The sequence below is a fragment of the Mus musculus genome, chromosome 7, assembly GCF_000001635.26.
Source record: "Mus musculus strain C57BL/6J chromosome 7, GRCm38.p6 C57BL/6J".
NCBI lineage: Eukaryota > Metazoa > Chordata > Mammalia > Rodentia > Muridae > Mus > Mus musculus.
Genome location: NC_000073.6, coordinates 43,078,051 through 43,103,588, shown reverse-complemented (window position 1 = coordinate 43,103,588; position 25,538 = coordinate 43,078,051). Strand labels below are relative to the sequence as shown.

Below are 25,538 nucleotides of genomic sequence, written 5' to 3'. Positions count from 1 at the left end.
CAAATCCAGTGCTTTAATTGAAGTTGGCTTGTTTTCCTCCATCCTTAGATTTCAATATGTTTATAGTCTGATGTAATATTTCAACTCCTCTTATTTGAGCATCAGTGAGATGGCTCAGCAGGAAACTGCCACGGAGTGCAAAAGTGGCAAGATAATCGTGATGATGATATAAATATGGCCAAACTAAACCTCACAAAGTTGTCTTCCACTCTCCATATACTAGCCATTGCCTAAAAGCCTATAATCACATTATACACACACAGACATCCAAAGACACACACACACACACACACACACACACACACACACACATATACACACACACACTCACACACACACACACTCACAACACACAGAGACACATGAGATTAAGTAATGGGGGCATGAAAAGCATGGAAGAAGGAATATTATACCCATATGTAGATTACAGATAATTGCAGATTATTCTGTTTTTACACCAGATAAGTGAAAATGTTACTTTGGGTACACACATTATGTATTTAATTTTTCTTATATTCTCTTCTATTAAGGATTTTAACATTAATGTTGATAAACTGTGTTGACAAAAAAAGGACACATTGTGGGTAAATCTATTTTTGGACTCAGGAGGGAGACACATGATAATATAAAATTCTAAGTATTCCTAACTCATTACTGACACCCAAGCCAGGCTGAATAACAAACAACATCTCTAGGGAACTTATGAAAATATGACAAACAACATCAGGGACAAGAGCCATCAAACATTCACAAACACCTTTAGTTGAAATGTATGACTACATACAATCCAATTTTTAAATAGGCAATGAACCACTTAGTTGACAGACATTATATTGTATCAATTGAAGACAAAAGACATCTGCCACTAAGTAAAAGCATAAGAGAAGAAACCTGTAGCCACAGAAGCAATAGAAGAACCATCAAATACATTTTATTTATTTATTTATTTATTTATTTATTTATTTATTTACGTATCTTACTAAATTACATTTCCAATGCTATCCCAAAAGTCCCCCATACCCTCTCCCCCACTCCCACTTTTTGGCCCTGGCGTTCCCCTGTACTGGGGCATATAAAGCTTGCGTGTCCAATGGGCCTCTCTTTCCAGTGATGGCCAACTAGGCCATCTTTTGATACATATGCACCTAGAGTCAAGAGCTCCGGGGTACTGGTTAGTTCATAATGTTGTTCCACCTATAGGGTTGCAGATCCCTTTAGCTCCTTGGGTACTTTCTCTAGTTCCTCCATTGGGGGCCCTGTGATCCATCCAATAGCTGACTGTGAACATCCACTTCTGTGTTTGCTAGGCCCCAGCCTAGTCTCACAAGAGACAGCTATATCAGGGTCCTTTCAGCAAACACTTGCTAGTGTATGCAATGGTGTCAGCATTTGGAGGCTGATTATGGGATGGATCCCTGGATATGGCAGTCTCTACATGGTCCATCCTTTTGTCTCAGCTGCTGACTTTGTCTCTGTAACTCCTTCCATGGGTGTTTTGTTTCCAATTCTAAGAAGGGGCAAAGTGTCCACACTTTGGTCTTCGTTCCTCTTCAGTTTCATGTGTTTTGCAAATTGTATCTTATATCTCGGGTATACTAAGTTTCTGGGCTAATATCCACTTATCAGTGAGTACATATCATTTGAGTTCTTTTGTGATTGGGTTACCTCACTCAGGATGATGCCCTCCAGGTCCAACCATTTGCCTAGGAATTTCATAAATTCATTCCTTTTAATAGCTGAGTAGTACTCCATTGTGTAAATGTACCACATTTTTTGTATCCATTCCTCTGTTGAGGGGCATCTGGGTTCTTTCCAGCTTCTGGCTATTATAAATAAGGCTGCTATGAACATAGTGGAGCATGTGTCCTTCTTACCGGTTGGGACATCTTCTGGATATATGCCCAGGAGAGGTATTGCGGGATCCTCCGGTAGTACTATGTCCAATTTTCTGAGGAACCGCCAGACTGATTTCCAGAGTGGTTGTACAAGCTTAAACCCTTAGCCAGACTCATTAGAGGGCACAGGGACAGCATCCTAATTAACAAAATCAGAAATGAAAAGGGAGACATAACAACAGATCCTGAAGAAATCCAAAACACCATCAGATGCTTCTATAAAAGGCTATACTCAACAAAACTGGAAAACCTGGATGAAATGGACAAATTTCTAGACAGATACCAGGTACCAAAGTTAAATCAGGATCAAGTTAACGATCTAAACAGTCCCATATCCCCTAAAGAAATAGAAGTAGTCATTAATAGTCTCTAAGCCAAAACACGTTTAAATAATGGCATTTGTCACACATACAGCACACTTCAACACCAAGTTCAGAACTCTCAAAATATAAACCTCATATGAAGCATCAGACTTGCATGAACATGGTGAATTATTTACTTGCTTGAAGGCTATTAAGAAAAAGAGGTGTAGCCGGGAGATGGTGGCGCACGCCTTTAATCCCAGCACTTGGGAGGCAGAGGCAGGCAGATTTCTGAGTTCGAGGCCAGCCTGGTCTACAAAGTCAGTTCCAGAAGAGCCAGGGCTACACAGAGAAAGCCTGTCTCAAAAAACAAAACAAAACAAAAAATAAAAAAGGAAAAAGAGGTGTAGCAATAATTTTATGGGGATTGAATGTGATGTCAAAATCTTAACTAAATTGTTTGTGGGAATAGGATTTCTCTCATGTATGAATGTTTTATTACCTGATGTCAACATAATACATAAACACTTTCAAATATTTACAGGGCTATAAATACATACAGAGGTATGTTTGCAATCAGAGAAATCAATCCTTCTATGTTGATTGTATCATTTGAAACCATTGTATCATTTAACAAATAATGCCCTGGTGGAGGAAATATGTCAGTGGAGGTGGGCTTTAGAGTTTACATCTGTATGACAGCTCTAGTTCCCACTCCTTGCTACATGGTGCAAGTTGAAAATGTGATAGCTGAGCTTCCTCCCTTAGCTGCCATGTCTCACAACTGATTTAATGACACTATGGTGGTGTGGAACCATAAGCCAAACTAAACTTCTTTGTAAGTTGTATTAGATATTATGTTTTATCTCAGAAACAAAAAAGTCATCAATACACACCCAAAAATTTTATACCAGAGTTTTGTGAAATTCAAGAGAAGAAAAATCTAAAGGGTTTTTTGTTTGTCATTTAAATCCATAGTAGTTTTGTCCAGCTGAGTTTGCAGGTGCATGTAAAATAAAAAGGAACACTGTGCTTAGTAGATGGTTGACATTTGTCGGACTACTTTTCTCCAGAATAATCTTGTGTAGCTGAACGTAATGATCTTACCAAATCCTTTATATTCAGATTCTCTACATTATGAGTTCTTTCACATTTCCCCAAACAGTCGTATGTTTTCTCTCTAGTATCTGTTCTTTAATATATTCAAAGACTACTGCCACATGCAAATTTCTTATGTCATTGATTACATTCATTCATTGGGCTTTTCTCCAGAATGTGTTCTTATATGTATTCAGGGATTATTGTGATGTGCATAGGCTTTACCACAGTGAGCCCATTCATAAGGTTTCTCTACTGTATGTTTTCTTTGCATCTGGTGAATAAAAAGATTGCCACGTTGCTCACATTCACAGGCCTTCTCTCCAGTATAAATAGTCATGATGATGACTACAGAAATGTGCAAAGGCTTCACAATATTAAATATATTCATAAGGTTTCTCGCCAGTATGTGTTGTTTTCTGCATTTTGTGAGAACTGTAATGTGTAAGCAAAGGGTTTACCACATTGCTTGCATTCACAGAGATTCACTCCTCTATGAATAGTTTCATGATCATGAAGGCTATAGAAATTTCCAAAGGCTTTACATTTTAAAATACATTCATAAGGTTTCTCTCGAGAACGACTCTTTGCATGCTTTTGAAGATGACTGTGATGTAAAATGGCTTCATCTCACAGACTGCTTTAGGAGGGTTTTTCCAGAGCATTTATTCTTTTACCTTAATATGAAAAGATATTACACTATTGCTTACACTCATAGGTTTTCTCTTCAGTATGTGTTCTTTGATGTATTCAAAGATAACATAAAAATGGTTTATCACATCAATTATATTTGGAGGGATGTTCTTCTGCATGAAGACTTGTGTGTGTGTATCTACAGACCACTGTTACAAAGACTTCACCATATTTAATACCTTCAATACTGTTTCTCTCCAGTATGAATGGTTTCATGTGTTTACTACATTGCTGATATTCATAGGGTTCCTGTCTAGTATGTACTTTTCTATATTCAAAGTTGACCATGTTATATAATGGGCTTACCCCCCCCCCTTTTTACATTCATAGTGTTTGTCATCATTATATTTCCTTTAATGTAGTCAGAGATAACTGTGTTGTGCAATGGCTTCATCACTTCTATCATACTTGTAGGATCTTTCTCTAATATCTCCTTTTTTCTATAATAAGAGATAACTGTGATGAGCAAAAGCATTACTACATTTCTTTTGTTCATATGGTTTCTCTACTGTATGAATCCTTCCATGAGGATGAAGACTACAGATATGTGCAAAGACCTTACCATGTTAAAGAACTTTATAGGAGTTCTTTCCTAGATGGTTCCTTTTTTGTTTCCAGAGACTACTGTGATGTTCAAATGCTTCACCCTGTGATTACATTTATAGAGTTTCTTCAGTATGGTCGTTTTATGTTATTGGAGCGTATTGTAATGTGCAAAGGCTTTACCAAATCCCTTACGTTCATAGGGTTTCTCTCCAGTATGAGTTATTGTAGGTAAGACCATTGTGCTGTGAATAGGCTTCATCACATTGACTACATTTCTAAGGTTTCTCTACAGAATGTTTCCTTTTATGTATTTGGAGACCTCTCTGTTGTGAAGAGGCATTATCACACTGATTACATTTGCAGAGTCTCTCCAGGATGTAGTATTTTACGGGTTTGAAGATGACTGTTTTCTGCAAAGGCTTTACCACATTATGTTTGTAATGTTTCTCTCCAGAATCTGTTCTTTTATGCATCCCAAAAGATTAGTCATATGCAAAGGCTTTACCACATTGATTACACTCATGGGGATCTCTCCAATATGCATCCTTGTATGAACTTTGAGATTATTGCCTTGTGCAAAGGCTTTATCACACTGATTACATTGGTAAGGTTTCTCTCCTGTATGTGTTCTTTCATGTATTTGAAGATACCTGGGCTGTGAAAAGGCTTTATCACATTCATTATATTTGTAGAGTTTCTATCCAGTATGTGTTCTTTCATCAGCTTGATAATGACTGTGAGATAAAAATGATTTACTACACTGATCACATTTATAAGGTTTCTCTCCAGTATATGATGTTCTTTCATGTATTGGAAGATGACTCTGGTGTGAATAGACTTCATCACACTGATTACATATTTAGAGTCTCCCTCCAGTATGTATTACTTTATGGGTTTGAAGTTGACCTCTTTGTGTAAAGGCCTTACCACATTGATCACATTTGTAAGGTTTCTCTCCAGTATGTCTTCTTTCATGTGCTCGAAGATACTTGACCTGTGCAAAGGCTTTACCGCATTGATTACATTTGTAGGGTTTCTCTCCAGTATGTGTTTTTTCATGTACTCGAAGATATCTGGGTTGTAAAAAGGTTTTACCACATTGATTACATTCATAGGGTGTCTTTCCAGTATGCATCCGTGTATGAACTTTGAGATTACTGTCTTGTGCAAAGGCTTTATCACACTGATCACATTTGTAAGGTTTCTCTCCAGTATGCGTTCTTTCATGTATTCGAAGATACTTGAGCTGTGCAAAGGCTTTATCACATTGATTACATTTGTAGGGTTTCTCTCCAGTATGTGTTCTTTCATGTATTCGAAGACAGCTGGATTGTAAAAAGGCTTTACCACATTGATTACATTCATAGGGTTTCTCTCCAGTATGCATCCTTGTATGTACTTTGAGATTACTGCCTTGTGCAAAGGCTTTATCACACTGATTACATTTGTAAGGTTTCTCTCCAGTATGTATTCTTTCATGTAATCGAAGATACTTGAGCTGTGCAAAGGCTTTATCACATTGATTACATTTGTAGGGTTTCTCTCCAGTATGTGTTATTTTATGTATTTGGAGAGAACTCTGACATGCAAGTGCTTCCATATGTTGAAAGCCTTCAGAGTGTTTCTCTCGAGTTTGGTTTCTTTCAAGCTTTTGAAGATGACTGTGATATGTGAAGGCTTTATCACATTGTGTATATTCATTGTGGTTCTCTCCAACAGGACTTCTTTCATGTCTGCAATGATAATGGGGACATGTAATATTTTATTACATTAATGACAACAATGAATGCTTTCTATCTGTATGAATTAGTTTTACAATTTGGTCTAATTGTAAGGTAGATTCAGATCTTAAGAGTTTTATCACGGGACTAGGGAGATGGCTTAGCTGTTAAGAGCACTGACTTCTCTTCCAGAGGTCCTCAGTTCAAATCCCAGCATCCACATAGTGGCTCAACCATATAGTGGCTCTCTAATGGAATTCCATGTCCTTTTTCTGGTGTGTCGGAAGAAAGTGACAGTGAATTCACACACATAAAATAAATAATAAAATGATTCTTTGAAAAAAATGTTTAATCACATTTTTTACAGTCTTGGTATTACCCTTCCTTGTGGGTTGTTTTTCATCATTAGAGATACCTATGATGTTTCAGCCATTTATTACATGGCTCACATTTATACCAAACTTTTTATACATCAAGTTTTTCAGATACTTGAAGAAAACTGCCTGAATTCACAATTTACCAGTATAATTATGGAATGAGTCAGCCCTCAGGTGATTTCCTGTAAACCTGCTTCCCACCTTAATTTGTAAAATAAAGAGAGCTGATGATTGGGCAGATTAAAGGGAAGTTGAGTGGAAGGTGGGAAGAGAGAAGAAGGAGAAAATGGAAGAGGGAGAGGATACAGAGGAGAAGGAAGAAGAAAAGCAGAGCAGAAGCACATGGCCCGGAGAAACTGCGAGTTCGCAGGGGATTCATGGATGGAGAAGATGGTAGAGTGAGTAGCAGTAGATCTGCCCAGTCTAGGCGCAGAGCACGTGTTCATATTAACTAAGTTGTATTTTCATTGCTGGGGCTTGTTTGGGTTGGAGATTTACTGCAACAGTCTATGATCTAATAAATAGTTCTAGGAAAGAGTGATACTGTGTTTCTTTCAAATTCTTCTGCTCATATGGCCTGTATCCAGTATGACATATGATATACCTATGAAGAGAATAACAAATAAAGGGTTTCCACCTTACATTCACACAGCTTGACTTTTTGTTCCTCATAGACATTAAGTGTAGGGTAGGGATTAAGGTTTAACCAGAACAACATCCCTAATGCTCATAAATCTTCCCTCTCACTAAACTTAGCATATTTAACACAAGTATGAGTAACAACAGCTTTACCATGGACTATTTGCTCAGTAGAAGATTTTGGATATACACATAGCACCTATTCAGTGTGTGTAAAATTTGCAATATCTGTGTGGTGTGAATGTACATGGAATAGAATTGCTACAGTATAGCTCTAATGGTGATATGATTCAAATAGTTATATCTGTTAAGAAATAATATAGAAATAGAAGCAGTTATTAATAGTTTCCCAGCCAAAAAAAGCCCAGGACCAGACGGGTTTAGTGCAGAGTTCTATCAGACCTTCAAAGAAGATCTAATTCCAGTTCTGCACAAACTATTTCACAAAATAGAAGTAGAAGGTACTCTACCCAACTCATTTTATGAAGCCACTATTACTCTGATACCTAAACCACAGAGATCCAACAAAGATAGAGAACTTCAGACCAATTTCTCTTATGAATATCAATGCAAAAATCCTCAATAAAATTCTGGCTAACCGAATCCAAGAACACATTAAAGCAATCATCCATCCTGACCAAGTAGGTTTTATTCCAGGGATGCAGGGATGGTTTAATATACGAAAATCCATCAATGTAATCCATTATATAAACAAACTCAAAGACAAAAACCACATGATATTCTCGTTAGATGCAGAAAAAGCATTTGACAAGATCCAACACCCATTCATGATAAAAGTTTTGGAAAGATCAGGAATTCAAGGCCCATACCTAAACATGATAAAAGCAATCTACAGCAAACCAGTAGCCAACATCAAAGTAAATGGAGAGAAGCTGGAAGCAATCCCACTAAAATCAGGGACTAGACAAGGCTGCCCACTTTCTCCCTACCTCTTCAACATAGTACTTGAAGTCCTAGCCAGAGCAATTTGACAACAAAAGGAGATCAAGGGGATACAAATTGGAAAAGAGGAAGTCAAAATATCACTTTTTGCAGATGACATGATAGTATATATAAGTGACCCTAAAAATTCCACCAGAGAACTCCTAAACCTGATAAACAGCTTCGGTGAAGTAGCTGGATATAAAATAAACTCAAACAAGTCAATGGCCTTTCTCTACACAAAGAATAAACAGGCTGAGAAAGAAATTAGGGAAACAACACCCTTCTCAATAGTCACAAATAATATAAAATATCTCGGCGTGACTGTAACTAAGGAAGTGAAAGATCTGTATGATAAAGACTTCAAGTCTCTGAAGAAAGAAATTAAAGAAGATCTCAGAAGATGGAAAGATCTCCCATGCTCATGGATTGGCAGGATCAACATTGTAAAAATGGCTATCTTGCCAAAAGCAATCTACAGATTCAATGCAATCCCCATCAAAATTCCAACTCAATTCTTCAACAAATTAGAAGGAGCAATTTGCAAATTCATCTGGAATAACAAAAAAACCTAAAATATCAAAAACTCTTCTCAAGGATAAAAGAACCTCTGGTGGAATCACCATGCCTGACCTAAAGCTTTACTACAGAGCAATTGTGATAAAAACTGCATGGTACTGGTATAGAGACAGACAAGTAGACCAATTGAATAGAATTGAAGACCCAGAAATGAACCCACACACCTATGGTCACTTGATCTTCGACAAGGGAGCTAAAATCATCCAGTGGAAGAAGGACAGTATTTTCAACAATTGGTGCTGGCACAACTGGTTGTTATCATGTAGAAGAATGCGAATCGATCCATACTTATCTCCTTGTACTAAGGTCAAATCTAAGTGGATCAAGGAACTTCACATAAAACCAGAGACACTGAAACATATAGAGGGGAAAAGCCTTGAAGATATGGGCACAGGGGAAAAAATTCCTGAACAGAACAGCAATGGCTTGTGCTGTAAGATCGAGAATTGACAAATGGGACCTAATGAAACTCCAAAGTTTCTGCAAGGCAAAAGACACCGTCAATAAGACAAAAAGACCACCAACAGATTGGGAAAGGATATTTACCTATCCTAAATCAGATAGGGGACTAATATCCAACATATATAAAGAACTCAAGAAGCTGGACTTCAGAAAATCAAATAACCCCATTAAAAATGGGGCTCAGAACTAAACAAAGAATTCTCACCTGAGGAATACCGAATGGCAGAGAAGCACCTGAAAAAATGTTCAACATCCTTAATCATCAGGGAAATGCAAATCAAAACAACCCTGAGATTCCACCTCACACCAGTCAGAATGGCTAAGATCAAAAATTCAGGTGACAGCAGATGCTTGCGAGGATGTGGAGAAAGAGGAACACTCCTCCATTGTTGGTGGGATTGCAGGCTTGTACAACCACTCTGGAAATCAGTCTGGCGGTTCCTCAGAAAATTGGACATAGTACTACCGGAGGATCCAGCAATACCTCTCCTGGGCATATATCCAGAAGATGCCCCAACTGGTAAGAAGGACACATGCTCCACTATGTTCATAGCAGCCTTATTTATAATAGCCAGAAGCTGGAAAGAACCCAGATGCCCCTCAACAGAGGAATGGATAAAGAAAATATGGTACATCTATATAATGGAGTACTACTCAGCTATTAAAAAGAATGAATTTATGAAATTCCTAGCCAAATGGATGGACCTGGAGGGCATCATCCTGAGTGAGGTAACACATTCAAAAAGGAACTCACACAATATTTACTCACTGATAAGTGGATATTAGCCCAAAACCTAGGATACCCAAGATATAAGATACAATTTGCTAAACACATGAAACTCAAGAAAAATGAAGACTGAAGTGTGGACACTATGCCCCTCCTTAGAAGTGGGAACAAAACACCCATGGAAGGAGTTACAGAGACAAAGATTGGAGCTGTGACGAAAGGATGGACCATGTAGAGAGTACCATATCCAGGGATCCACCCCATAATCAGCATCCAAACGCTGACACCATTGCATAAACTAGCAAGATTTTATCGAAAGGACCCAGATGTAGCTGTCTCTTGTGAGACTATGCCGGGGCCTAGCAAACACATAAGTGGATGCTCACAGTCAGCTATTGGATGAATCACAGGGCTCCCAATGGAGGAGCTAGAGAAAGTACCCAAGGAGCTAAAGGGATCTGCAACCCTATAGGTGGAACAACATTATGAACTAACCAGTACCCTGGAGCTCTTGACTCTAGCTGCATATGTATCAAAAGATGGCCTAGTCGGCCATCACTGGAAAGAGAGGCCCATTGGACACGCAAACTTTATATGCCCCAGTACAGGGGAACGTCAGAGCCAAAAAGGGGAAGTGGGTGGGTAGGGGAGTGGGGGTGAGTGGGCATGGGGGACTTTTGGTATAGCATTGGAAATGTAAATGAGCTAAATACCTAATAAAAAATGGAAAAAAAAGAAATAATATGATAGATGAATGCTTTGCAACAACATATAAGCTATCTGGAATCGAAGTACTTGGCTTTGTGAGAATCTAATATTCAACAACTAACTTGAAGCAGTGAAAAAAAATACTGTTGCTGCTCCTTAAAACTTACAGAACACATTAAATTTTCTTCAAAAGCTCATTAGAATAAGGTTTCACGAATAATTACCTTCCATATCTTCTATCATTTTGAGAATGTTCTCCAACGTTATGGTCTTTCCATTTGTACCCTAAAATATAGGACCAGAAAATAATTATTGTTGGAAATTAGTCCATAATCCACTATTTTCAGTAAGCCTTAGAACCATGTCTGCTTTATCTGCCTCATTCTTCCTTATTCTCATTCAAGATTATACAAGGGCATCAATAACAAAGAATTCAGCTGTTCCCCCACCTTATTTTAAAACTTAAAGGAAAATTCAGGTTTACCTATGGCAGTGAGGTTTTTGTAGATCTCCAGCATCACATCTTTGTAAAGTCTCTTCTGAGATGGATCCAGCAAGGACCACTCCTCCCGAGTGAAGTGTACATGCACATCATCAAAGGTCAATGCATCCTAAAATCCCATACATATTTACAACACAAAGTGTGACATTGATAATACTGTAATGAATACTTCACTGACAATATATTCATTTGATCTTGATAATCCCCACACATAGCCCATGACAGAGAAATCCTGCTATATAATCATGAAATCATTTTCAAACTAAATTATGAAAACCAAATTATGGGGTGGAGAGATGGCTCAGTGGTTAAGAGCACTGACTGCTCTTCTGAAGGTCCTGAGTTCAAATCCCTGCAACCAAATGGTGGCTTACAACCATTCATAATGAGATCTGATGTCCTCTTCTGGTGTGTCTAAAGACAGTGATAGTGTACTAACATAATAATAAGTTAAGATTTTTTTAAAAGAAAAAAAAAGAAAACCAAATTATGAGGTTCACTTTAGAATGCTCTGCTCTAAAAAGAGCATATAGCCTAGCAAAACAAATGCCAATTCAAATACGGGGGGGGGGGGGGCAAAAAGATTAACACCACTGAAAAATCAGTATAAACAACAAAAAACTATTAGCAAGCCGGGGGTATTTGCTCATGCCCTTAATCGCAATGCTCACCAAGTACAGGCATGTGTATCTCATTGACTTTTATGCCAATCTTGTCTATTAAACAAGTTCCAGAAAGGCAGCACTACTCATTATGACCCTGTCTCTGCTGCAAAAATCTATCAAACAACAACAGCAGCAAAAAAAAAAAAAAAAAAAAAAAAAAAAAACACACCCAAAAAAACAAAATAAAACAAAACAAAAAACCCCAGCAAATCAAAGAAAAGCAGCCAACAACAACAAAAACAAAACAAAACAAACAAACAAACAAAAAACTCAAAGAAGAAAGATCAAAAGAACCTCAGAGGTTTTCAGTGAACTTTCTACAAAGAAGTAAATAGTCACTGTAGTTCTGTCTTCTTGTTTCAAGAGCCTGAAATTCCCCAGTTTAAACTGTGACATTAATAAGATGTTCCTTAAAGGCAACCGATGTTTAAAGTTATAATGAACAAATGGAAACATTAGCAAAGTAAATGCTTTTCATAAATAAACAACATAGTACAGGAGAGATGGTTCAGTGCTTAGTATCTCTTGCTGGTCTTAGATATAGGACTCAATTGCCAGTACTTATTATGGAAGCTTAGAACTATTCATGACTCCAAGTTCAGGAGTACTGAGGGCATCTTTGGACTATAGTGAGGACCACGTACACAGAGGTGCATATGCATTCATAGTCATTCAAAAAATTTAAAACAAAGACAACATTTAGGAAGAATGTCTCACTCTTAAAATCAAACGAATCAGAAGTATCAGGCAGTATTAATGTCATGAATACTTGTCATCCTGGGAATTAGAGTAATATTCTCTGGTAAATTTCATTATTCAAGATTTCAGTGAAGCAAAAAAATCAACAATAGATGCTTGTCATGTGTAAAAAAACGTCCATTCCAAGTCCTGAAACAATAAAGTCAGGCATCTTGACCCATATATAATCCCAGCCCAAAAGAGCCAGATAGGTAGATCTCTAAATTTAGGTCCATTCTAGTCTACATAACTACTCTTCAGACATCCAGGGTTTCACAGAGAAACCCTGTCTTCAAAAACAAAAACATGGAACAACAGTATGAACTAACCAGTACCCCGGAGCTATTGGCTCTAGCTGCATATGTATCAAAAGATGGCCTAGTCGGCCATCACTGGAAAGAGAGGCCCATTGGACTTGCAACCTTTATATGCCCCAGTACAGGGGAACGCCAGGGCCAAAAAGTGGGAGTGGGTGGGTAGGGGGGTGGGGGGAAGGGTATGGGGGACTTTTCGGATATCATTGGAAATGTAAATGAGGAAAATACCTAATAAAAAAATTAAAAAAAAAACAACAAAATTAAAAGTATAAATATATTACAATAGCAAAATCAGGTAGAACTGAATGGGAATTGCTTCTACACTATCATATTTGATTTAGGGATAGAGTCTATATGATGACAGCATGACAGCATGAGAAAGAAGCTGACTGATCACTTAACCACAAACCAGTAGACACAAAGAACAGGAAATGGGTCTATGGACACTCCCATCCTATCCTCAAGGAGAACTTTCATCTAGAAACTTTCCTCTTACACAAGCTTCAAAGACCACCCCTCAAATAGTTATTAAAGACAAATGAGTATTCAAAGACATCATCCCAGATGGGGAGATTTTTCATTCAATTGACTACATTCTGAATCTGGTCACTGTAAGTTCATGGTCATTGTGTAATGAAAATATTTATAGTCTAACTTTAGTGATTCCCATATTCTGCAACAACACGTATCCTGTCAAAATGTCCAAAGTCTCTGTTAACAGTCAAGGAGTTCTCTTGACTAATACATCTTGTAAAATCAGAAAACATTTATTCCTTTCCAGCATACAGTGGCATAGAATACATATTCCCATTAGAAATAAAGGAATTATAAAGTTAGCAAACTATATAGTTTATATATGTGTATATATATGTATGTGTATATATATATATATATATATATATAATTATAAAGTTAGAGAAGATTAAACCAAAGCAAGACAGAACCCCAGCAGGACAAACACCCAATCCTGTAGCTGTGTCTCAGACTCCTGCAGCTTCAGGTTCAAAGGACTTAGATGGCCCTGCTCCTTCAACTTCTCATAAATCTTCCTCTTTGGTTACTTCCACTCCCTACACACAGCTGTCCATGCAGATGTCTCATCACTCAGATGGGTCAGCATCTTGTGGTCTCAAATTGCAACTCAGGCTTCAACCTCACAGTTTCATGCAGGAAAGTCTTACAGGCTCCTCAGTGCAGCTCTGATTCTCTCAAACACAGACGGCTGGAATAAGTCAGCAACTAAAACCACACACTAAGAATTCATGACATTATCTTTTTCATCTTTCCTAATTCCAGAACCAGTACAAGATAAGTGATCATGCCAAGTTTGGCTTCTAAGTTGTGATGATGGACCCTGCAGCGCTTGGACCACAATTCCAACACTTTTTTCATAGATGCTTCCTGGAACTCTGAAACACGTTGTCTACTCATTACATTACTCCAAGTCTTAGCAGATATATTTGGGAACCATCTTTGGCTTTCAATGGAGAGCAAAGGCTTGCTCTTTAATGGTGATACCATGCTTAAAACTCCTGTCTGTGTCAGCACTTGACTACCGGGCAAACTCCCTAGTGCTGTTTTTCTCCGTGAACCTAAGCCTTTGTTTTTACTTTTCCCCACCAGTAATAACATTCTTGTTAGGAAGAGCCACACCAGTCTGCTCATATCTTCTGTATTGGTTAACTTGGTGAAACTACAGAATTTTGGTTTCTAAAAATGAGTTCAGTTCTTTATCCAGAGCTTTGATTGCCTGGGTTCATGAAACTGACAAATTTGCCAGTCAGGACTTTTACTGATTATCAAAATTTGATGACCTGACCACCATTGCTAATGATAACCAAATACTGTGAAACATGAAAGCTCCCGTCCTTGTCCCCCCCCCCCCCATCCCTCTCTGTGCTGTGAATACAGCAGCATCAGAGTTGGTCAGTGAAGTCAATTCTCTCTCAAGTCCCATTTCATTTTAAATGCCCAATAAAAGGGATGGAAGTCAGAGGACACTCACACACTGGTCTCTTTTCCATTTCACTGATTAGTAAGGGTCAAGCCTGAAAGAGCTGCAGGAACGTCTTCACGTCACTGGACCACAGAGGCAGGATGAGGTATACAATGGTACAATGCAACTGTTAATTCCAAGCATGAGGGAAGCCAAAGGTTCAGAAAGTATTATTCTAATGAGAAACTAATATTAAAGCATTTTAAGTAAGGAATCAAATTCTTTTTTTTTTTTTTTTCTGAGAAAGTGTTTCTCTGTAGAGACCTGGCTATCCTGGAACTCACTTTGTAGACCAGGTGGCTTCGAATTCAAAAATCTGCCTGCCTAAGCCTCCCAAGTGGTGAGATTAAAGGCCATCACTGCCCGGTTAGGAATGAAATTCTTAAAGAATAGGAAAGGAGGCAGAGGCAGAGGCAGGCAGTACTCTCTGAGTTCAAGGCCAGCCTGGTAGATGGAACAAGTTCCAGGACCACAAGCTCATCACCCAGAAAAACCAGGTTTGAAAAATAGACAACCAAAAAACATAGTCAGTATGGCCATGGTACCAAAACCACTCTACAAATTCAATTCAATTCCCTTCAAAATTCAAACACTACTTTCTACAGACATTGAAGTTGCAATTCTCAGGCTGGAGAGATAGCTCAGCTTTTAAGATCACTGACTGTTCTTCCAGAGGTTCTAAGTTCAAATCCCAAGAACCACACGATGGCTTACAACCATCTGCAGTGAGATCTGATGCCTTTTTCTGGTGTGTCTGAAGACAGCTACAGTGTAGTTATATATAATAAATAAATCTTAAAAAAATAGAAAGTGGAATTCTCAACTTCATATGGAAGAACAAACACTCCCAGGATAGCCAAAACAATCCTGAACCATAAAATAACTTCTGGAGGCATCACAATTCCTGACCTCAAGCTGTATTACATAGCAATAGTGAAAAAAAAAATAAAAAAAGAATGGTATTGGTACAGAGCCTAGTCAGGCAGATCAATCGAATAGAATTGAAGACCTAGAAATGAGCTCATATACCTATGGACACTGGGTGATCTTTGGCAAAAAAGCAAAAACCATACAATAGATAAAGAAAACATCTTCAACAAATGGTGCTGGTCTAACTGGCACTGAGCATATCAAATTTATCACCCTGCACAAGATGGCTCAAGGACCTCAACATAAAAACCGATATACTGAATCTAGTAGGAGAGAAAGTGGGAAACACTCGAACACTTTGGTACAGGATAGAATTTCCTGAATAGAACATCAATGGCTGAGGCTCTAAGATCAAAAGTTGATAAATGGGACCTTTTAAAAATGAAAAGCTTTCGTAAGGCAAAGGACACTGTCAGTAGGTCAAAACAGCAGCCTACAAATTGAGAAAAGGATGTTCATTAACCCTATATCCAATAAAGGGCTGTACTGGCTAGTTTTGTGTCAACTTGACACAGCTGAGGTTATCACAGAGAAAGGAGCTTCAGTTGAGGAAATGCTTCCATGAGATCCAACTCTAAGGCATTTTCTCAATTAGTGATCAAGGGGGAAAGGCCCCTTGTGGGTGGGACCATCTCTGGGCTGGTAGTCTTGGGTTCTATAAGAGAGCAGGCTGAGCAAGCCAGGAGAGGCAAGCCAGTAAAGAACATCCCTCCATGGCCTCTGCATCAGCTCCTGCTCCCTGACCTGTTTGAGTTCCAGTCCTGACTTCCTTTGGTGATGAACAGCAGCATGGAAGTGTAAGCCGAATAAACCCTTTCCTCCCCAACTTGCTTCTTGGTCATGATGTTTGTGCAGGAATAGAAACCCTGACTAAGACAAGGGCTAATATCCAAAAGTTATAGAAAACTCAAGAAGTGAGATGGCAAAAAACAACGCGATACAAAAATGGTATACAGAGCTAATCACAATTCTTAACAGAGGAAGTTCGAATGACCTAGTATCACTTAAATAAATGTTCAACATGGTTACTAATCACGTAAAGGCAAATGAAAACAACTCTGATATTCCACTTTACATGCATCAGAATGGCTAAAATTGAAAACTCCAGGAACAGCGCATGCTGGCAAGGACACTGAGAAAGGCAAACACTCCTCCATCTCTTGTAGGGTTGTAAACGTGTACACCCACTCTGGGACTCAAGCTGGTGGTTTGTCAGAAAACTGAGTCTAGTTCTATCTCAAGACCCTGCCGGGCATAGAGGAAAAGGAGAGAGGGATGGAGTGAAGACTTTTAGAAAGGAGACTGGGATTCGGGACTTTTAGAATGTCAATAAATAAAACAATTTTAAAAGGAAAAGAAGTATCTCATTAATAATAGCATGCATCCAGGACTGGTTAATGCTCACAGAGGAGCCAGCCTAGAACAGACCTTACATTCCATCCTAAAGTCTTTTTTATGTTCAACCCCCAGGTTATACTCTGAACAATTTAAACAGGGATTGCAAGTCTAGCCACTTAGGGAGATTTACAGCCAACATACTGCCTCCCCCCCCCTCTCTCCTCCTCCTCCTCCTCCTCTTCCTCCTCCTCCTCCTCCACCTCCTTCTCCTTCTCCTCCTCCTCCTCCTCCTCCTCCTCCTCCTCCTCCTCCTCCTCCTCCTCCTCCTCCTCCTTTTTTTGCTATGTGCAATGCAGCTCCAGGAATTCTGACAAAGTTTCCTGGCTTCCCTGTCCAATAGGCATGAGTAAAAAGAGTAAACAGACACAGATATGGACAAACAGTCATACACAGAAAATAGTGATTAAATTTACATTTGTTAAAGAAACAGAGACAACGTACACCGTAAAACTTATTTTTCAAGCTCGGTATGGAAGAGCATTTCTTCAGTCCCAGCACTGAGGGCAAAGAGCCAAAAAGATCACTGTGAATTTGAGAAAGGTCTGTGCTACCTTGTCCAAACAAACAAACACACAGAGAGAGAGCGAGAGCGAGAGAGAGAGAGAGAGAGAGAGAGAGAGAGAGAGAGAGAGAGAGGCATGCACACACACAAAGAACAAACAAACAACAACATAGATAAAAAGGAGCACTGAGGCAGAGGCAGGCGGATTTCTGATTTCAAGGCCAGTTTCAGGACAGCCAGGGCTACACAGAGAAACCCTGTCTCTAAAAACCAAAAAAAAAAAAAAACAAAAAACAAAAAACGGAGCATTGAAGAGCGGCAACAATACAATCCCTCTTAAGGTCCTTTCATATGTTTGCCATCAGTGCCTACATAACCATTGTCAAAAATGAATACTGATAAGCATGGGAACACATGCTAGTAATTCCAGGACTTTGGGGACAAATTCATGTCCATGAATTTGAGACCATGCTGGTCCACATAGTCACTTCCATAGTACAACACATCTCGAACGGAATTACATTTTTGAGTGAATACTGTTCTGGTATGTAAAACCAGGAGCAACTCTTGAAGTGTAATGTCAAATTTTATTTTACCACCAGGTCATACCTGCAGTCTTCTCTGAATTAGAAGAGAGAAGCATTCCTGATTACATGCAGTGGAGGCTGTTTATACTCAAACTCAAGGCTGAGGTACATAGTGAATGATACAAATGAAGACTGTTTTGCATTTAATAATTTAGTTAACTATCAACCAGTTCACAGAACACACCATGAAACAATGGTAACAAAGTATGATGTGTGAATCACAAGATTATTGAGAAAGAACAAATCTAATAAGGTTGACTTTTAACTTGGAACATGAGGAATGAAAAACACCAGGGGGAACAATGTAGAAATAAATAAAACTTTCATAGTTATAACAGGTAAAGAAAGAAAAATATCAGCAGGCCATTAACAAGTACAATTTTCTTTATTTGGGTCTCATTGAGAACCTGTATTACCTTGATCTACTCAGTACACTATAATGTATAATGTATAACATGTATTGAATCTGTAATAGATATTTAATCCCGCGCCTTTGGAACATCATTGATACCAAGACAGTCTTCTACAGGACAGAAAGCTTAGAAGTTAGCTGCCCAAGTGGTAGTACATGCCTTTAATCCCAGCACTTGGGAGGCAGAGGCAGGCAGATTTCTGAGTTCAAGGCCAGCCTGGTCTACAGAGTGAGTTGTAGGACAGCCAGGGCTACACAGAGAAACCGTCTTGAGGAAAAAAGTTATTTGATGTTGATCTGGTTAGAAGTTGTCTTAGGGATTCTACTGTTGTGAGGAGACACAATGATGAAAGACCTTTTTTTAAACAACAGGATTTAATTGGAGCTGCCTTACACTTTCAGAGGTACAGCCAACCATCACCTGTGGTAAGCAAAGTATTGTCCAGGTAGACATGGTGGTAGGAGCCAAGAGTTCTACATCTCAATCCAAAGGCAGGGAGAAGACCTTTGTGACATAAAGCATACAATAGAGCCTTCATTCATTGTAGAAAGACAATCGTTTTAACTGTGATGTCATCTCTCACCTCATGAGATGAATCTGCATGGAAAAGCAATGCTCTCCAAATCTCATTTGATTAAGGTTCTCAGAACCTCGTATTGTGGAAAGAGATAGTTGTTTGACATACCATATTCTCTGATCTCTACATTATGTGGCATTTCTATCAAAGCAAATAAAAAAATAGATGAACATGATAAAAATTCTGAACAGAGTTACTTTCATGGGTATCTGCAGCTGCTTTCTTGGAATGTCACCAAGCAATCTTAGGAAAAATTATTTTTCAAGGGGAGCCATAATTCAAGATGACATATCTTCCTTCCTTTAGAAGATGTAATATTTCCTCTATCAGTGATTTCCTGATTTGCAAGGGGAGAAAAATCTCATTTCTGTTTAGGATTTAGTTAAGGTCAGTTCATTCATATTGTCAATGGGCTGTCACATGCTCACCTGTGTATGGAAATGCATCATCTCCCAGTCCTCAGGTAATGGAATTGGTTTGTTCCTGTATCTTTAATCCTATTACCTCTGCCTTTTCTATTATGTTCATGTTTTATTTATTTATTTATTTGTTTATTTATTTATTTATTTAGGTTTTTTTTTCCGAGACAGGGTTTCTCTGTATAGCCCTGGCTGTCCTGAACTCACTTTGTAGACCAGGCTGGCCTCAAACTCCGCCTGCCTCTGCCTCCCAGGTGCTGGGATTAAAGGCATGTGCCACCACTGCCCGGCTCTGTTCATGGTATTTTTTATAGTTGAAAATCAAATCTCAAGCCGAAATTTTTAGTTAACTGATAGTTTCCTCTTCATATGTGGAATAGACTGAGTAATGAAAGTGACACCAGTTGCAAGATTGTCATGATCACGAATGTTTAAGCATAGTGTGTGGGGTAGTTTGATTAAAATGTTGCCCGTAGGTCCATGTACTTAAATTCTTAGTTATCAAAGTGGCAATATTTGAAAAGATTAAAAGGATATGGAGTTGTAACCCTATTAGAGGATGTGTGTCACTTGGGGTAGGGTGTGAAGTTTGAAAATCACACAGCAGATGAAGTTATTCTGTATGTGTATCTGTCTGTCTCTGCCTACATCTCTCTGTCTTTCTCTCTCTCTCTCCCACTTCTCTCTTGTCCTATAGTTCAAGACATAGTACTCTTAGCTACTTAATTCAGCACTATGTCTGCCTAAGTGCCACCATGCTTCCCACCATGATACTAATGAACTCTCTGACAGTGCAAGCCAGCCCACAATTAAATATCTGATATACATGATGTTTTTCTACAACTTCTCTTACTAAACTATTTGTGTATTGGGGTGTGTTTTAATTTAGATTTGAAGTCATTTTTCTTCAAAAATTGATGGACAGAGATATTTTTAAATTAGTTGCTATCAGCAGGACTGCAATTGGCATGCCTTGAAAGGGCATGTCAAGGTGTTGGAGTGCTGGCCCAGTGTCTAAGATCACTGGCTGCTCTTTCAGTGGACCCAAGTATGATTCTCAGTACCTATAGGACTAGTAACCATGTGTAGTTCTTTTCTTTTGAACGTTGATTTGGTCAGGCTATTTGGTACAAATAAATAAATAGAATGGAACGAGAATGAACATTTGCATTAATAAAGTGGGGCTGGTTTAGTGCCATGAAGGTATCTGGCACGCTTCGGATGTACAAGGCAGTGGGGAGCTGCTTGCCAACCACAAAATGCCACACACCCCTACTGTACGGTATGCGAATCTTTTCACCCAACCATGTGGTGGCCAAGTCTCCCTTCTGGGACTTTGTATTACAGCTGAAGAAGATGAAGTCATTTGGGGAGATTGTGTACTGTGGGCAGGTGTTTGAGAAGTCACCCCTGTGTGTGAAGAGGTTCGGCATCTGGCTGCCCTATGACTCCCGCAGTGGCACACACAAAACATGTACTGAGAGTACCAGGACTTGACCATGGCTGGCGTGGCCACACAGTGCTACCGAAACATGGGTGCCCAACACCGTGCCCAAGCACACTCTATCCAGATCATGAAGGTGGAAGAAATTGCAGCTGCCAAGTGCAGCTGTCCAGCTGTCAAGCAGTTCCACAACTCTTAGATCAAATTCTCATTGCCCCACCACATGTTGTAGCATCAGCACAAGCCAAGCTTCACCACCAAGAGGCCCAACACCTTCTTCTAGACACGGATACCCACTGGATAAAAACTTGAAAAAAAATAGTGAGGCTGGTCTTAGAGTGAATGTGAATTTACATGTTTTATGAGTTTGAAAAATTTTGTTAAAGAATACTCAAGGTGTTTGGAAGTTTTGACTATTGGGCTAGAGAGATGGCTCAATGGTTAAGAGCACCAACTGCTCTCCCAAAGGTCCTGAGTTCAATTCCCAGCAACCACATGGTGGCTTACAACCATCTGTAATGGGATCTGGTGTGTCTGAAGACAGGTACAGTGTACTCATATATGTATAATAAATAAATGAATAAATCTTTTTTAAAAAAACAGAAAACTGGTCTATAAAAGGAGTTGAATGATGAGAGATTATTAGTGGACAATTTTACCAGACCTTCAAAGACTAGCTAATACCAATAATCCTCAAACTATTTCACAAAATAGAAACAGACAGAACGTTACCTTAATTCATTTTATGAATTCACTTTGTATGGTTCACTCTGCTAGCTAAACTATACAAAAAACTAACAAAGAAACAGAACATCAGACCATTTTTGCTTATGAATATACATGGAAAAATACTCTATAAGACCCAAGACCACATCAAAACCATCATTCACAACCATAAAGAAGACTTCACCCCAGAGATGCAGGAATGGTTCAATATATGAAAATCCATCAACATGATCCACTATATTAACAAACTCAAATGCAAACATGACATGATCATCTCATTAGATCCTAAAAAAACCAAAAAAAACAAAAAAACAAGGCCTTTGACAAACAGAATGCAACACCTCTTCATGTTAAAAGTCTTGGAAAGATCAGCAATACAAGGCCCATACCTAAACATTGTAAAAGCAAACCAGTAGCCAACATCAAACTAAATGGAGAGAAACTTGAAGCAATCCTAGTAAAATCAGGGTCTAGACAAGGCTGCCCACTCTCTCCTTACCTATCCATTATAGTACTCGAAGTCCTAGCCAGAGCAATTAGACAACAAAAGGAGGTCAAAGGGATACAAATTGGAAAGGAAGAAGTCAAAATATCTTACTTGCAGATGATAATGATAGTATACTTAAGTGAGCCCAAAAATTCCATTAGAGAATTCCTAAACCTGATAAACAACTTCAGCAAAGTAGCTGGATATAAAATTAACTCAAACAAATCAGTAGCCTTCCTCTACTCAAAGGATAAACAGGCTGAGAAAGAAATTAGGGAAACAACACCCTTCACAATAGTCACAAATAATATAAAATACCTTGGTGTGACTTTAACCAAGCAAGATAAAGATCTATATGACAAGAACTTCAAGTCTCTGAAGAAAAAAAAATCAAAGAAAATCTCAGAAGATGGAAAGATCTCCCATGCCCATCGTTAGCAAGATTAATATAGTAAATAGGCCGTCTTGCCAAAAGCAATCTATGGATTCAAAGCAATCCCCACCAATACTCCCACTCAATTCTTCAAAGAGTTAGAAAGAGCAATTTGCAAATTCATTTGGAATAACTTAAAAACCCAGGATAGCCAAAACTATTCTCAACAATAAAAAGAACTTCTGGTGGAATCACCATCTATGACTTCAAGCTGTTATTACAGAGCAATAGTGATAAAAACTGCAGGGTATTGGTACAGTGAAATGCAGGTAGATCAATGGAATAGAATTGAAGATCCAGAACTGAACCCACACACCTATGGTCACTTGATCTTTGACAAAGGAGCTAAAACCATCCAGTGGAAAAAAGACAGCATTTTTCAACAAATGGTGCTAGTTCAACTGGCAGTCAGTATGTAGAAGAGTGCACATCTATCCATTCTTATCTCTTTGTACCAAGTTCAATTGCATGTGGATCAAGGACCTCCACTTAAAACCAGATACACTGAACATATGGGCATAGGGGATATTTTCCTGAACAGAACACTTATACTCTAAGATCAAGAATCAACAAATGGGACCTCATAAAATTGCAAAGCTTCTGTAAGGCAAAGGACACTGTCAACAGGACAAAATGGTAACACACAGATTGGGTAAAGATCTTTACCCATCCTAAATCTGATAGGGGGCTAATATAGAATATATAAAAAGAACTCAAGAAGGTTGACTCCAAAGAACCAAATAACCCTATTAAAAAGGGGGTACAGAGCTAAACAAAGAATTCTCAACTGAGAATATATTGAATGGTCAAGAAGCACCTAAAGAAATATTCAACATCCTTAGTCATCATGGAAGTACAAATCAAAACAACCCTGAGATTCCACCTCACACCAGTCAGAATGGCTAAGATTTAGGACTAGGGTGGGAGCAGATGCTGGCAAGGATGTGCAGAGGGAGAAGTACTCCTCAATTGTTGTGGGATTGTGGTCTAGTGCAACTGCTCTAGAGATTCATCTGGCAGTTCCTCAGTGGACTGGATGTAGAATTGCCACTCCTCGGCACTGTACCCAGGAGATGCTCCAACATATTGCAGGGACACATGCTCCACTATGTTCATGGTAACCTTGTTTATAGTGGCCAGAAGCTGGAAAGAACCCAGATGTCCTTCAACAGAAGAATGGATGCAAAAAAAAATATGGTACACTTACACAATGGAGTACTACTTAGCTATTAAAAACAATAACTTCATGCAATATCTATGCAAATGCATGGAGCTAGAGATTATCACAGTGAGGTAACCCAATCACAAAAGAACACAAATAATAAGTGGATGTTGGCCCCAAAGCTGGGAATGCCCAGGATACCATTCATAGAGCAAGTGAGGCTCGGGAAGAAGGAGGACTAAAGTGTGGATGCTTCAGTCCTTCTTAGAAGAGGAAACAAAATACTCACGGGAGGAAATACAGAGACAATGTGTGGAGCAGAGACTGAAGGAACGGCCATCCAGAGATTGCCCCACCTGAGGATCCATCCCATAAACAGTCACCAAACCCAACACTTCCCAGGCTGGGAAGTGCTTGTTGACTGGGGCCTGATATATCTGTCTCCTGAGAGGCTGTCAGGATCTGACAAATACAGAGGCTGAAACTCACAGCCTGGGAAGTGTTGGGAATTGGACTAAGCTCAGGGTCCCCAACGAAGGAGTTTGAGAGAAGACTGAAAGAGCTAAAGGGCTTTGCAACCCCCTGTGAGGAGCAGCAGTGTCTACCAACCAGAATCTCCAGAGCATAAACGTGGAGAAACTCATGGCTCCAGCCACATGGGTAGCTTTATTTGGCATCAGTGGGAAGAAAGGTGCTTGTTCCTGTGAAGGCTCGAGGTCCCAGTGTAGGGGAATGCTGGGTAGATGGCACAGAGGGTTTCAGGGGTGGAAGTGGTGGGAAGGGAACCAGGAAAGAGCATAACATTTGAAATGTAAACGGAGAAAATATCCAGTAAAAAATAAAATAAAGTTTAAAAAAACAAACGAAAGAACGAGCGAACAAACGAAATAAAAGAGTTAAGGAAGGAAAAAAAGAGAGAATATCATCTTTTATATTTATACTATGTCCTGGAGGAGAAGGGGATAACATGTGTGAAGTCAGCAGACAGTATTACACACTGGGATAAACTCGAGGAGTCTAAAACAGTGCTGCACAGCTTAATATTGGAGTGTGACCCAAGACAAGAGGTGACGTTTACAACTTTTTATATTAACTACAAATATATGTCACATCACAATGTTAAAACAAAGTGCAAAACCTTAAGATACTGTAGAAACTAAGCATTACTGTGTTTACCATTTTACCAAGAATGTTTCAACACACAAGTCCATGCTCCAAATACTTGTGCAAATGCAGCCCCAGAGCAAAGTTATTCAGAGGTCAACTCCATGCTTTCTCTAGGAGCAGCTAAGACCACACCCAACCTCACAAGTGGCCCTGTGCAGCTGTAGTGCGCGGTTCGCACTCAACCCCAGGGAGGACTCACCATACTCGCTCCAGTTGTTCAATCGCCTGCCCCTTCCCATTGGAAGCAGCTGTCATATACTCACCATGTCGCAAGGTCAGAGCTCGCCTGAATTCCCCTCACATCATCCAGCAGTAACACACAGAGCAGGACACACAAACCATTCCAGTCTCCTCAGCTACAGCATGGAACCAGCCGCATGGAACCC

The 25,538-nt window shown here is 39.1% G+C and overlaps 1 protein-coding gene and 1 pseudogene across 1 annotated transcript; one reads left to right on the top strand and one right to left on the bottom strand.

Annotated features, from left to right (window-relative positions):
• Positions 1 to 925: 925 nt before the first annotated feature.
• Gm17768 (predicted gene, 17768) lies at positions 926 to 25,538 on the bottom strand. The gene is made up of 4 exons (NM_001378680.1): positions 25,416 to 25,538; positions 11,174 to 11,300; positions 10,914 to 10,974; positions 926 to 6,267 (listed from the first exon to the last, which is right to left on the bottom strand). Exons 1-4 carry the CDS (start codon positions 25,416 to 25,418, stop codon positions 5,394 to 5,396), a joined length of 1,065 nt encoding a protein of 354 aa, NP_001365609.1. The 5' UTR covers positions 25,419 to 25,538; the 3' UTR covers positions 926 to 5,393.
• Rpl18a-ps4 (ribosomal protein L18A, pseudogene 4) lies at positions 20,925 to 21,489 on the top strand (annotated as a pseudogene).